The 15,758-nt window shown below is 47.9% G+C and overlaps 1 protein-coding gene across 14 annotated transcripts in view; it reads right to left on the bottom strand.

Annotated features, from left to right (window-relative positions):
* camk2d1 (calcium/calmodulin-dependent protein kinase (CaM kinase) II delta 1) overlaps positions 1–15,758 on the bottom strand; it is a 94,191-nt gene that overhangs the window by 32,660 nt on the left and 45,773 nt on the right. For 8 of the 14 annotated variants that reach the window (XM_056442947.1, XM_056442946.1, XM_056442952.1 and 5 more), the window contains exons 6-8: positions 7,230–7,302; positions 4,284–4,386; positions 3,373–3,456 (exon numbers count right to left, since the gene is read on the bottom strand). In XM_056442947.1, the coding sequence (XP_056298922.1) occupies positions 3,373–3,456; positions 4,284–4,386; positions 7,230–7,302 (260 nt within the window). Of the gene's footprint in view, positions 1–3,372; positions 3,457–4,283; positions 4,387–7,229; positions 7,303–8,764; positions 8,838–15,758 lie in introns of all 14 variants that reach the window. The other 6 variants (XM_056442945.1, XM_056442944.1, XM_056442949.1 and 3 more) reach the window with 1 other exon arrangement.

Here is a 15,758-nt window from a genome sequence, read left to right as displayed (position 1 = left end):
TGTAACTATGGTTCTATGAATCCTGGATGACCGTGCTTAGCACTGGATATCTTCCGTCTCGAGCATACGCAGGTCGAGTCTTAATGACAACAAAGTCACCTGTGACCTCGGATGACCCGCCCACCGGGTATAAGTTCCGGTGTCATCCCGAGATCAGTCCTACGGAATCTTCTCGCAAACTCACGAGATTCCGAGTGACCAAGAACTCTGGCGGTCATCCAGGATTCATAGAACCATAGTTACATACGTAACTTGCGTTCTATTTCATCCTTCCTGACCGCCAGAGGCGGTGCTTAGCACTGGATGACTTGTACCAACAGAGTTACGAGGAAACCCAAGGAGCCTACCGTGTATGGATCAGGCAGAGGACTCTGGACAAAGAACCACCCCAGTGGGTGAGGGGTGGCAACGTTCACACTGTAGAACCTAGTGAATGTGCTTGGTGATGCCCAGGAGGCTGCAGCACATATATATTCCACTGGGACCCCTCTCAGGGTTGCCCATGATGTGGAAACGCTCCTGGTAGAATGGCCCTTCGTGCCGGATGGCAGGGCACAGCCCTTTGCTCTGTATGCACAGGCAATGGCCTCCACAATCCAGTGGGATAGGCGCTGTTTTGAAAGGGCAAAACCCCTCCTAGGCCTGCCATAACAGATGAAAAGCTGCTCTGACTGTCGTATGCCTGTGGTGGCTTCGACATAGGTTCTGAGGGCCCGCACTGGGCACAGGAGCTTCGACCACTCCTCTCCCGATGGGGGGTCGAACTGTGCCAGCCGGAGAGGCTGGTTGAGATATGAGCGTGTCAGCACTTTAGGGAGAAACGCTGCGTTAGGCCATTGTGTGACACCCGAGCCATCTGAGTTCCACCTGAGACAGGATTCACTCACCAACAGGGCGTGCAGCTCGCTTACTCTCTTTGCTGAAGTGATGGCATGGAGAAAAACGGTCCTTGCCGACAGCCATCTTAGCTCTCACCCCGACATGGGTTTGAAAGGAAGCGAGCATAGGGTGTCCAGTACCATGGGCAGGTCCCATGGGGGAGCCCTGGGGGTGCTCGGAGGGAGACCAACCAGTAGCTCCCTACCGTGTCATTGTTAATTCCAGCGTGCTGTCCTGAGATAGCAGCTACATACACCCTCAGGGTAGAGTGAGACCGGCCCCTATCCAGGAGGGACTGCAGAAACTCTAGTAGAATAGGCACGGGGCACTGCACCGGGTCGATGTTGCGGCCCACGCACCAGTCAGAAAACAGCCTCCATCTACATTCGTACTGTAGACGGGTAGATGGTGCTCTGGCATTCCGAATAGTCCCCTTGACTGGGTCTGTGCAGCTGCTCAGCAGCTGGTCGGGCCCTGCAGTGGCCAGGCCCATAGCTGCAGGCGGCTGGGGTTGGGGTGCCAGATCTGGCCCCCTAGCTGCGAAAGGAGGTCCATCCTGTCCGGGAGGCGCCATGGTGTCCCGGAGCAGAGTCTGTGCAGCAGGGGGAACCAAGTCCTGGCTGGCCATCGTGGGGCCACCAGCAGGAGACTGTGGCCCTGTTGAAGTACCCTGAGAAGCGTTGGCAAGATATGGGGAATTGGGGGAGGTAAAGCATATAGAAGGCCCTCCGGCCATGTGTGCGCCAGGGCATCTTGCCCCAGAGGGCTGGTCCTCTCCCTCAAGGAGAACCAGTGGGGGCAGTGGGTTGACGTCTCTGAGGCAAAGAGATCTACCATCGCCCTGCCGAAGAGACCCCAGATGCTCTGCACCACTTCTGGGTGGAGCCGCCACTCCCCCGGTGGGGGTCTGTGGCGGGAGAGGGGATCTGCGACCTGGTTCTGTTCCCCTGGAATATACATCGCCCGAAGGCTAGTCAGGCGAGGGGCTGCCCAAATCAGAAGGGCGCAAGCTGCGTGTAGCAGCTTTGCCGACCTGGTGCCATCCTGATGGTTTATGTGGAAGACGGTCGGGGTGTTGTCTGAACGAACGAGTATGTGTTTTCCAGCCAGGTATGGCAGGAACTGCTTGAGTGCTCGGTGCACAGCCCACAGCTCCAGGACATTGATATGCTCGGTGCGGTCCTGAGCGGACCACTGCCCCTGAGCAGTCCTGTTCTGCCACACTGCACCCCACCCTGAGAGGGAGGCGTCTGTTGTGACGACCTCCCGCCGGGATGGGACCATACCCATGGGGACACCCCCCGACAGGTACGCTCTCTCCCTCCATGGTGATAGAGCTCGAAGGCACTGCTGTGACTCCTCACTAGTACGGTAGCTGTGGCTGCTGGGGGTCGCAGCAGTAGCACTCCGCTACTTTGGCCCAGGTCCTGTAAGACAGGAGTCAGCTGCCGGAATTAGCGTGGCTTCCGTTAGCCCGAGTTGCTTACTTAGACACTCTGCTAACTCTGCCCTGCGGCGATGCTACCAAGGTCAGCACGCACGCTATCCGAGTCGCTACAGAGAGCTGGTCACGCCCGGGTCGCAGCCATGCGACGCCGAGCGGAGACACTCCCGTGAGCACACAGTTAGCAACAGCGAGCGCGCTCTGCTACTGTGAAAACTGCAATCATTGATAACAATTGGAACGCTCTCACCCGATTGACGCTTCGCGATGGAGGTCCTGGCGAAGAACGAAGGTAGACCTGCTGCGTTCTCCGGTCCGACTCGATGGTCTGCCGTAAGAAAACGCGCCGTCTTCCCCCTCCGAGGGGGAGCTTGTGGCAGCTTTTGGAGGGCGAGGGATCGCAACTCCGACCAGTTGGTCGCAAGGCTCCACGCGACGAGCTTCAGATAAACCTCTGTACAACTTCATTCTTTAGCTGATGCTAACGTAGATTCCGTTAGCCTGCGTTTGCGAGAAGATGAAAAAGGACTGATCTCGGGATGACAGCGGAACTTATACCCGGTGGGCGGGTCATCCGAGGTCACAGGTGACTTTGTTGTCATTAAGACTCGACCTGCGAATGCTCGAGACGGAAGGTATCCAGTGCTAAGCACCACCTCTGGCGGTCAGGAAGGATGAAATAGAACACACACTACGGCCGTGTGTTTGCTGGTGTTATCAGAGAAGGTGGTTTTTGATTGGCTGGACGGTTTCCAGGAAAAGATGAAAGGGCCTCTGCCTAACTACGACACAGGCTGACCACAAACACAACACCAGCCATTGAGTATGTGGACTCAAAGAGTCAGCACAGGTGTGTTGAAAGGAGCGCGGCTGTTTGATATCTCAGGTCCAGGTGGCCTGGCCTATCAGAAGAGTGTGTAAAGTGTGGACAGTTTATCATGTCAACACCGTGTCTACTTTGAATTTGGCTGCTTCAAGCCAAGATGTCTGTGCATAAATAAGCAGCTGCATCCCTCGGTCAACAAACCCCAGTTAGCCACGGTTCTTACCACAGGCCCACATGTCTACTGGCTTGCCGTATGGATCTTTCCTCAGCACCTCTGGAGACAGGTACCCCGGTGTACCGGCAAAACCTGGAACACACGCACAAATAAACACACCATAGATACCCAGTCAGACTAGTACTAAAGTCAAAAGATAAAGTGAACTGGTTCCAGATGGAGGCTGCAGCTGGGGGAATAGTCCAATTATTTCTCTGTTCTACAGGGAATATGGAGAAGAAATAGGTCTGAAATATGTGCAATCTAAAGTTGATCAAAGAGCCGATAGCAGTGGCACACCTCGTCCCTTTAGATAGGTGCACAGAGCTCCAGTAGTGAAATGGCATAATTGAAGAAGTTCATTGGATTTTGCCATTGAAAGAAAGACAAAACTAGGACAACATTCTCAGTTGTTCCGTTACATTAGTCAGCTCAGTGAGGACTTTCAGTGCTGAATGAAAAACATTTACAGAGGTGTGAAATATCCATCACAGAGAATACAGATGTTTTAGCTTTTTAAAAGAGGATGGATTTTTAAAGTTAAATATTTCTTCACTGTGTACAAATGTATTTCAGAATAGATATGTTTACAGGCACTGGAGTAACTACTGTTGTGAAGCATGCGTTTCCACTTTACTCACCCACCAGCAAAACAACTGGCTGTTTAAAGTTCATCAAATCAACCCCGAAACCAGTTTTGAAAATCTTAAAATTGTAATAATAATATTTACACCTTTATAAAAAGAAGAAAAAACAATAGTATCCACGAACATTTTGGTTTGGGGCATTTTGTGACAGAACTAAAGCTCAGAATGTCCCATCAACATGGTCCATTCACCTCAAGAACTCTAACACTTTTAGTTCTAATTAAACTATCCTAAAAGGAGTGCAAACTGATAAAGAAAGTTGCATGTACTCACCGAACCATGCCTGCTGTTCTCCCTGCACCTCAATGGCCAGGCCAAAGTCTGCCAGTTTGACTGCTGCCCCCTTCAACTTGCTGGCTAAGAGTAAATTCTCTGGCTTGAAGTGAAGTGAGACAGAAAAAAAAAAATTCAGCACCTTGCACAAATAAAGTACCATTGCAAAATGAAAATAATCATGGCTGAGGTAAAGCCTTTAAGACTTTGTGGTGGTTTTATAATGGCAAGCTCACAGGCTTTTAACAGCAGGAAGGCTATTAGAGTTCACAGAGTGATAACATTAAAGACGCATATCACGCAGGGAGTTGGATCAGTTACTAAGAGCGGAGCTAGAGGCCGACTTAAGCAGCTGTCCAGTCCGAAGGATACACGTGGTCTGGAGTCTGAGTCCAGACTCCACACACACGCAAAGTCTCGATTGAACCTGAACGTAGTCGGGCTCAACGTGAGTCAGTCAGGAGCCACAGCAGACTTCAGCCCAGGTGGATGCCGTTCAGCAAGAGGCTGGTGGGCTGTAGTGGAATTGGACGTGTGGGCGTTTATCTTACACTAGATATACCCAGTTAATCTAAGAACAGTGGTCCCCTTAACTGTACATCAGGGTAAACGCACTAGTTTTTTTTGTTCATCTTTCACTACATAAAGGACATTGAAAATGAATGTATGCAGGAGTGAAAATAGATGTCGGAGAGTCCAAGAAGGAATGATGGCTGCCTCCGCAAACAGAAGGCATCAGATATTTCATACTACATACTTACTCAAATACATGTCTGAGTTTCTGCAATGTGCAGTTCATATCAAATTGATCAGAATGTATGCTCCTTGGTGCTGTGTGCAATTGCTGTAAGTGGATTCTGTATTACTGCGAGTCATCATTTAAATATAATTAGTTCGAAAATGAAAACAATCTAGAGGTGAGGAGTTAAAAAAGAAGTTATATAAGCAGATTTCTGGTCAAAGATAGCAGCTCAAGGCCACAACTAGCAAGGATGTTATACAGTACATAAGTATTTGGACTGTGACACCATTTAAAAAGAAATGTTGCCTCTGTAAACGACTCCAAATGATTTGAACTGAAGCAGTCAATATTTGGTTGAAGTCTAGACTTATGGAGCAGAATGTGCATTTACCGCTTCACAAAAGGTTATAATACGTGACTACAGCATGGAATGGATTCATGTGGCCAAACTCCTCACACGAGCTTTACAATAACTTTATTGACAAAGCTATGCAATACTTTCTTTAGCAGATGTTTGTGTGACATGAATTCTCACACAATGTGTCAAACAGCTTTTCACATGGTGCCCCTGCTCTGTTTTGGTTGCATTTGTATTGGCTTTTATGTTTCTGCAATGAGCCGGGGCAGCTGCTTGGGAACAGCCAATCAGAGCGAGGAGAGGGCAGTAGGCAAATGCAAAATCTGAGCTTATTATTGCTGCATACAAACCAACCCTGAGACACACCTGCTTCATTTGATTAGCAAATCAGAGCTTAAAGAGCAAACTACAGTCAGAAAAGGCAGCATAAGAGATGGAGACCACTGTGGTCATGGTCACTAATGTTCAATTGATATTTCAAACAGGGGAAGTTGTATTTAAAGAGGAAATAACTCCAGCAAGATAACTACTTACAGTAAGAACTTGGAAAAACGTATATTCAAACAACCAAGCAGTCATTTAACAGTAACACTGAGCATAACAATTTAAAACACAACGAGAAAGTATATGCAGATCTCCGTTAAGTGTCTCTGCAACGACCTCTGCTGATTGAATGGATAAACCCACAATGATCTTGCTGAAAACAGCTTCAACTCTCCAAGCTGCCGGTTCAGCAGTGAGTGTACTGGTGGTTTACAGAGAGCAAAGTATGTCTCTGGCTACAGAGAGGTACTCAGCAGTAGGGATGGGTATCATATGTATATACTTATTGGTTATTGTTCAGGACAGAATATATATATCTTCATTTCAAATATAACTAAAGTTTTTTTCGGAAACAGCTAAAGTGATGTGGACAACAGCAACGTCACAATATAAACTCAATAATATATTGCAGGAAATACATTCAAATATCAATAAAATGAATCTTATTCCGAAATGAAGTCTATAAAGAATGGAGAATGGGGATTCACTGCCTGCCGGTACCGCTGGTAGGAGATGAGCAGCTGCTTTGTCTCAGCTAGCAGAGATCTTTACAAGATGTTTAAGATGTTTACGATGCATAACAAACTAAGATAACCAGTTAGACAGCAGACAGGCAGCTTTTGTTGGAGCTTGTTTGTAGGAACTTGATATTAGCTGGTGGATGAGAGACTGCCCATTGAAAAAAAATCCCTTTTCTACATGACGACATGTTTATGCTGATGGGCACATATTGGCTTTATGATTGTCACGGTTGTATTGCAACATTAAAGAGCGTAGTTGTCATCACTTGGACTCGAGTAGTCTTCCCTTCTCTGATCTGCTGTTATTGACGTTGCTCTGTGTGTGTGTGTGTGTTGTGTGTGTGTGTGTGTGTGTGTGCGTGCGTACGTGTAGTTAGAGGAGCTCAGTCTTAACACAGAAAGCTGCATCATTTATATAAAAACGCTTAACATCCAAACTCAGATGCACAACAGATGCTCTATTGTCATAAATATAACATCATATTTACCTGAATGTTTGAGTAAAATCAATATTAAGATATTTCTAGATGTTCTCCAGACATTTTCTAACTAGGCCCATTTACAGACAGCCCTGCTGTTTACAGCTGCAGACTCATGTTTAGGCCCATCAACGCTGATGCATTGTGGGGGCAAGTGGACAATCTGCTCAGTGGATATTTTATCAAAACATGACTCTGGAAGATATGAGATCACAAGTGAATTGGGGAAGTAATGGTGGTAATGGCATGTTGTGTGGGGCCACAGGACAAAAGGGAAAAGATCTCCACGGTGAGTGCACTTACCTTGAGGTCGCGGTGGACCACGCCCATCTGGTGGCAGTGGAGCACAGCCTCGAGGATCTGCTGAATGCAATGACTGCATGCAAACACCAGGGGGCCATGTGTTAGTGACACGCTACCACTCGCTGTGTGTGGCTGTGACGCTCGGGGAGCCGCTGGCCTCATTAGCAGAGAGACATGGTGGTGGAACATTTCATCCATATTCAAAATGTTTATCACCAGCTGACTAGAGGTGTCATTTTTGTAATCGTCTACAACTGTGACAACATGGCCAGCTCTCTCCCCGAGTCCCCAAACAGAAGTGGTGTTAGCCCCTGGCTAGCTGAGAGGCTGAGGAGGGAGACACAGGAAGGTATGCTGGGACTCGGTTCCTCATCCCTTGAAATGTGATACTAATTATGAATATTAAAAGAGTGTTTGGAGTTTAGACTGCAATAGATTAGAGCCATCTCTGGCATGTTTCTATGGGAAAGTCGAGTAGTTCTGTCGTCTTTGTCCCTGGCTCTGATGAATCCTAATGCTCAATGATTCATTGTTCTTTGTCTCCAAAACTATGATGGGAGGATTCATCATTTATTTAAACAGCGATAAGAAACAATCTCTAAACGAGCTGCAGGGAAATTGTAGGACTGGTCCTGAGTCAGTTAGCCTTTGTAGAACCGGCTCCTACGCAGCTGGCAACTTCATGGTGAAAACAAATTACATGTGTGCTCTTAAATCAATATGTGGTTGACTTTAAAATACAGTATGTGGGTTGTGATTATGCTTGACATTAACATCTAGTTTTAAAACGATGAATAAATTAACCTTTGGTTGAGGAAGTGGATATTACATTACATGTCATTTAGCTGACGCTTTTATCCAAAGTGACTTACAATCATGTTACATTAACACACCTTAGACACAGCTACAAGGAGCAATTCAGGGTTAAGAGTCTTGCTCAAGGACACATCGACTAGGGCGGGGATTGAACCTCCAACCCCCTGATGGAAAGACGGACCTGCTACCCACTGACCCACAGTCGACTCCACAGTCGGATATGACCCGAAAGGAGACGGAGCCACATCCTGTTCATAGTTTCTGAGATAATGATGACGGTGGAGGGGATCTGATTATAAAACCTAGACCGGTGCTATTGGGACAAATTTAGTGTGAGAATTTGGAAAACAAGTTTTCATCCATTTCTACGGGTGTCCACAGTCACACATTGTTCCTCCTCCTCCTCCTCTCCCTCCTTCGGATGACAGCCTCTCAGTGCCTGTCAGAGCATGGTGTTGGACAGATGCTACATGCGCTTTGGGCAGAACCCCCTCGTACACCACCTACCGACTCCTCTCCAGCCAACCTGCCCACAATGCCCTGCAGCAGGGGGGTTTAACATGTGTGGGCGTGACTGGTGGAGGAGGGGTGTGGCTTGGAGGAGGCAGCGCTCAGTGAAGTGTTAATTAGTCGATTTGTCAGGCGGCGGAGGAGCGAAGCGCCGCAGGCGGAAAGGAGGCCGGGTCTTTTGTCTAGTAGCCGTGACCGTGGTCACTAACCTTAAGGTCCCTGTGCACTATGCCATGTACGTGGCAGTGATTTACACTTTCTACAATCTGCTGTATGCAGTGACTGCGGAGAAGAGAGAGACCAGGCCAGAAGCAAAGGAGAGGAAGAGGGAGAACAGGATGTCAGGAAACACAGGAACACATGAAACAACAACAACAACAAACACCTGATGGACAAAAGGAAGACTTAAAGGAATAGTTCAATGCTCTCTGAAACACAATGATTCACTTTCTGTTCAGGAGTGCAACTAAGAGATGAATCTTAAGACAATGTTAGCCTAGCTTAGCATAAAGACTGGGAGCAAAGGGGGAACAGCTGGCCTGGACATTAAGATGCTGAATAATTTTCTTAAACAAATGTGTATCCATTATATATTATAGTTCACATATTACATATATTATGTAGAAGAGGAAATATTTCAAACTCATAAATTGCAATGTACACATTTATCTGCCGCGTTGACTCCGAAAATGAAATCATCATGGTTTTATCAAATATAAAGTTCAGTAATACACACACCAGCTGTGGAGACATTGGTACAGCTGGCTATTTATAAAGCATTTGTAGTTCTATGTATTTTACTTGTGATTTTATTCTATTTTAAGTTGTTACACTATCTGGACCTCGAGTCTGAAATAAAAGTGTGATTGATTGAATGAATGCCCTAGAACACGTGCCGCATGCGGCTCTTTGTCTGGTGTCATGCGGCTCTTACGTTCATATCGAAGTTTGTGTTTTTTTTTATGTGCATGTTCGCTTCGCTAGAGTTCAACAGGGTATTTTCGTCAAATGCGCATGTGCGTGAGATGAAAATACTGCAAAGTTTCCCAGTAGGACAGCGGTCTCAAACTCGCGGCCAAACGCAGAAATACCACATCCGAATGTCGAGCGGCCGTTATACGGAGGGTTTCGCGGACGCGACATCCAGCCGCCCTTAAAGGGTACCTGTAGTGCAAAACAACAACGTGCTACATCCATTCGGCGCATCAAATAAATCATATTTACCCCGCTGCTATTGTCAACAAGTCACGCATAGCCCGAGGATTTACATTTCTTTGTCAAAATTCCGAATCCGTGGGCGCAGCCATTTTGCTAGTTATTTACTCCAGCTCAAAGCTAACTATGACGTAGAGTCGTTGAAAGGAATTCAGCCAATCCGGAGCCACTTCTACACGCGTTGCTTCTTGGGATAGATCGGTGGCCTCAAGAATTACACAATCTATATCAGGGGTGCTCAATACGTCGATCGCGGCGACCTGCCAGTCGATCGCGGCGTAGTATTGGTAGATCGCATGACATTAAAAAAAATTGGCCCGCCCCCCTGTCACTTTCTCTATAGCGCCACATTACAGCAGAAGCACGTCATTTCTGTCTCTACGTGTTGCGGTGACAGTCCTCTGCCCGCCGTCTCGTGCGCCGCGGAGCTCCCGACACCGGTTTGCGCGCATCGGGACGGACGGAGCAAAGAAAAAGTCACTAGCACCCCGAACATGTCGGCGAACATTGCATCAATGAAAGACATCTCCAGCGCTGGCTTATGCGCGATGTAGCTAGCAAGCTCACTCTTCTGTGTGAAGCAGATGAGGACTAATGACACTATATCAGGGCTCCCACGCCTCACGCATTGAGCGTGAGACTCACGATTTCGGTCTTATCTCACGCACTCCGCCACACATCTAATTCCTCACGCTGAAAAACCTCTCGGCTATTTAATGCTTGAATGCAGGGGTGCTCAATCGCCGATCGATTGTTGAGTAGAAATAGTCACTAGCACCCCGTTGACAACTCTTTTCGCTCGATGCGGCGCCGCAACAGTCAGCTGTATCGGGTGCTGATGGAAATCTCACGCTTGCCTGTCTTCAAAACTTGAGAGTCCTGCTATATCATCGGACATAAGTTCGTACAACAAATGCACTCTATGTCTGTTTTCTGTGGCACTCATTTCACAACTGCACCAAACGTCCGCCGACTTGCGTGCACGGTCCGCACGGTGAAGCATCTGGACGGCGGTCCTTCGCATCAACTTCATCAGAATCATCGCTATCATCGCTGTCACAATTCACTAAATGGGGATAGTCTGCTTTTAAAGGTTCAAACAAGTATCCAGTTGCTGAATCAGACAATCTTTCATCGTCCATATTCTCAATCTCTCAGCATTTGTTTGCGAGCGCTCGACGTTGTTTATATTGGTATCTGAACACATCCGCTGTGGCTGGCTGTCGATCTATCAACGATCTGACGTCACACCACCCGCGACATATTCAAGCTCCAGTGCACTGTCGCATGTCGGATTTGAGGACTTTGAACAGCCTAAACTACGTATTGTTATTGAATACTGGACCGTCAGTGCATGAATACACTTTAGAAACACATTATCTTTTGATCTGGCTACATATTGTTTTGCACTACAGGTACCCTTTAATGTGCCGTTTTCCGATTTTCGGATACTTTCATCTGCGTCCGCCATACCCTCCGTAGAACAGCCCGCCGACATTCAGATGTGGTATTTCTGCATGGAGCGACGGTTCTCCGGAGGAGGTTTCGCGGACTTTAATCCGATGAGAATCGTGCGTGTGCGAGTGTTTTTCCTGAAACACGTGAAATCAAAGCATCGACCTGTTCTGACTGACACCCATGTGAGAATTGCTTCGAGTGGCAACAACGGAATTGAGCCAGATTGAAGAGGATTGTTCAAGGCAAAGAATGCCAGAAGTCCCACTAAGTAAAAGAAAATCACGATTGTAAGTTATTATATTTTGGTTTGTGGACTTGGTTGAACTGAGTGTGTGTGTGTGTGTGTGTGTGTGTGTGATACAGTGCACACAATCACAGATCTTCTCATTTGGCTCTCCGCAGGCGGTCACATTTTTTTCTCCCTCTCCTCCCCTTGACCTTCCCTTCCCTGCTTGGTTCCTATCGTCATGTCTTGTCCTATACTTGAGAGACTCTCTCCGCATCGCTCTTCGAACTAAAAACCATGGATTTGATCTACTGATCTCTCAACGCAATTGACACCATCTTCTCGACGAGAAGCTCAGGTTCGGGGGAACCTGCCTGTCCTGCCGGGACGTTGGCAGCTGGTTACACGATGGACGCGTGGGAGCGTTGGCGTGTCGTGTGCCTAGTGGCCCTTTCTGGGGAGGACGTAGAAGACATCTACCGATTCGGAACTATGATTACAGGATTTCTGCTGTTTGGATTTGGCGCTGCCCTGGCTTATCGGGAAATTAATTAAACGGTGACAGCTGTTAAAAGCCCCCTAAGGCTGCCCAAATCGATTTGAAAACCTATTGGAAAATGGGAGGAAAATGGAGGGATAGCAGTTGCGCAAATTGAACGCAGCTGCTTACAAGACCAGACAATCCCAATCTTGTCGGCTTTCGGCTCCCTCAACCAGCTCGGCCTTGGGGCCGTTACTGGAACAACAACTCTCCTGAAATTCGCTGAAGTGAGAATCTCTCACATTCCCTCCTCCCTATACAGTCTGATTGTGGCCTGGGGGAAGAATGACAACACAGGCCACTCACACACGAACTTTCAACACACCGATATGCATTCACTACCCTCACCCCCCATCCCACGCCTTCGCCTGTTTCCGGTTGCAAGTCATGTTTAAATGTGTGTGCTTATGTGCTGAGGTGTGTGTGTTCCTGCTCCCACACTGTCCTCCTATAGGGGCGTAGTCTGAGGGTTGTTTCTTCTCGCCTCTCTACCCTTATGTTGTGCTGTAATCTTTCATCCTTTACGTCTCTTCCGGGAGTGAACGCTGCTCTCCGGTTGTCTTAACTGTAACTGTTTTAATGTGTTGTACGGCGACCTGGAGTGCCTTGAAAGGCGCCTTATAAAATAAATGTATTATTATTACAATGTTCATGGTTGAACATGACTGGCCTGTGGTCTTAGTACTGTAGGAGTCCATTTCTGTCATTATCATGTTGGTGTGTGCAGGGTTTTTCCTGCATAGAGAACATTTGGGTGCGCGCCTACGCCGTTTTCCCGAGCGCCTATGACAAATCCCGAGCGCCGAAGGCAAAAAAAGTCCGCGATGGAAAAAAAACAAAAAAACTGTTCATCACGTGCATGTCAGCGAATATGTTCTCAATAGTATGTTTCAAGTCGGCTACAGCCGAACCCTCGTTCTGTTTTGATCAATAGTAATCGAGTTCAATGTTTCCCCTAGGTTTACAGCTTCAGGGGGGCGGGACTAGTGCCGCTAGCCATGTTGGTGCCCTGAGCTTAATTTAACACTGAGGTGTGAGCACCTGTGTGCGCGCATCACCGCTGAGGGAGGCGCGCGCCGGCATCGGAGCTCTGGCGCGCGCGAGCCGAGAAGAGTTGTTGACGGGGGGGGGGTGCTAGTGTGTGTGCTAGTGTGTGTGCTAGTGAGTGTGCGCGGATATGTGCGCGCATCACGGCAGAGCTTCGATGCCGGCGCGCGCATCACTCTGTCGCGCGAGCCGAGAAGTGTTGACGGGTGGTCAGATTTCACCCCGTTATAATGGTAGGGGAAACACTGGAGTTGATAAGCGTGTCTTCTTGTCTGATCAATACGCAACTGTGAGGTGCGCGACTTGACAGAGCGGCCAGCTGCTGATCACTCACTCAACAGCCCGACGTGCATGAACAGATGGTGCGCGCGCAGACCCATTTTGACCCAGGAAAAACCCTGTGTGTGACATTTACAATAAATCTGGCTGAGCAGAGGTGTGTGTGTGTGTATGTGTGTTTGTCTGTGTGTGTGTGTGTGTGTATATGTGTGTGCGTGCGAGTATCATGTGTAGGGATGGGTATCGGTTGGGTTTTTTCCGATACCGGTGCTAAACCGGTACTTTTAAAACGATACCGGTGCCTAAACGGTGCCTGAACCGATACTTTTTCTTTTAAACGCACAATGAGGACATTAAAAACCTCTTTGGCCATATTCCCTGTAGAAGCCGTTATCATGGAGCACCGACCCACAACGGATATCAGACTGTTAACATACACAACACATGTTCTCCATTATATGAGGTGATATGTATTGTCATGTGCAGCCCTTATAGGGTTAATCCTGTCACTGTATTGATGGGCAAAGAGAACAACCAATCAGAGGGACTGAAGATGACACGTGACAAATACAGTTTTGCTTCTGACAGCGAGAGCTCCACTGAAACACAGTGACGCCCCACGGTCTTTATTCCTCCGTCATTATAATCCCGGTAACACCGGGTAAACAGCCGGGACCGCTGGACATCAACACATCTGCTAGCAGACTGTCACGCTCGTAGCTAACGCTAGCTACGAGCTAGCTTAAGCATGGTTATAATGGCTAATTTATTATTTCTTGGGCTACTTTTATGAATGCAAGACTTGCAATCAACGTTACGGTACTAATCTGAGTTCAGGCTGCTCTTTTATTCATCGGTCTCCACGTGTTCAGGGGGACCGGTGACGGTCTCCCCGTCGCGCCCAGCCTAACGCTGGTGTGCTCCACACGGGCTCACGTAGTCACACACGGCGCAGCCTCCGCTGTCAAACTTAAATATGAGAGGCTCGTAACCTGCTGACAGGGCGGAGTCACCTGAGAAGTTCACAACAATAGTGTTTTTCAATTTCAATCGGCTCAGGCACCGGAAAGAAGCACCGAAATGTGCGTTGCGTTTCGATCCGGGTAATACCGGTTGTATTGGAACCGGTACCATATTGGCACCGGGTTTCGGTACCCAACCCTAATCATGTGGCTCTTTGCGGTAACAGAGGACTAAATGTGACTCTTAGTCTCTGACTGGTTGGCCACCCCTGCCCTTTAACCACCACAGTGATATCCTCTTTATGTCCATTAACCAGAGGTTAAATCGTGTTTTGGGTGTATTTGTGAACTGTGCTCCAGTCTTTATGCTAAGCTAGGGTAACCACACAGACAACACATTGTTTTGTATCTTCACATACAGTGGGGAAAAAAAGTATTTAGTCAGCCACCAATTGTGCAAGTTCTCCCACTTAACAAGATGAGAGGCCTGTAATTTTCATCATAGGTAAACCTCAACTATGAGAGACAAAATGAGCGGAAACAATCCAGAAAATCACATTGTATGATTTAAAAAGAATTAATTGGTAAATTCCTGGGTAAAATAAGTATTTGGTCAATAACAAAAGTTCATCTCAATACTTTGATATATACCCTTTGTTGGCAATGACAGAGGTCAAACGTTTTCTGTAAGTCTTCACAAGCTTTCCACACACTGTTGCAGGTATTTTGGCCCATTCCTCCATGCAGATCTCCTCTAGAGCAGTGATGTTTTGGGGCTGTCGCTGGGCAACACGGACTTTCAACTCCCTCCACAGATTGTCTCTGGGGTTGAGATCTGGAGACTGGCTAGGCCACTCCAGGACCTTGAAATGCTTCTTCCGAAGCCACTCCTTCGCTGCTCGGCGGTGCGTTTAGGATCACTGTCCTGCTGAAGGACCCAGCCACGGTTCATCTTCAAGGCCCTTGCTGATGGAAGGAGGGTTTCACTCAAGATCTCACGATACACGGCCCCATTCATTCTTTCCTTTACACGGATCAGTCGTCCTGGTCCCCTTGCAGAAAAACAGCCCCAAAGCATGATGTTTCCACCCCCATGCTTCACTGGAGGTATGGTGTTCTTTGGATGCAGCTCGGCATTCTTTCTCCTCCAAACACGACGAGTTGAGTTTTTACCAAAAAGTTATATTTTGGTTTCATCCGACCATATGACATTCTCCCAATCCTCTTCTGGATCATCCAAATGCTCTCTAGCCAACTTCAGACGGGCCTGGACATGTACTGGCTCAAGCAGGGGGACCCTCTGGCCCTGCAGGGTTGAGTCCCTGGCGTAGTGTGTTACTGATGGTAGCCGTGGTTACGTTGGTCCCAGCTCTCTGCAGGTCATTCACTAGGTCCCCCCGGGTGCTTCTGGGATTTGTGTTCACCGTTCTTGTGATCATGTTGACCCCACGGGGTGAGATCCTGCGTGGAGCACC

This window comes from Pseudoliparis swirei, chromosome 21 (genome assembly GCF_029220125.1).
Source record: "Pseudoliparis swirei isolate HS2019 ecotype Mariana Trench chromosome 21, NWPU_hadal_v1, whole genome shotgun sequence".
In the NCBI taxonomy this organism is placed as follows: Eukaryota; Metazoa; Chordata; class Actinopteri; order Perciformes; family Liparidae; genus Pseudoliparis; species Pseudoliparis swirei.
Note: the sequence above shows the minus strand (reverse complement) of the source record. Positions and strands in the feature narration are given on the sequence as shown.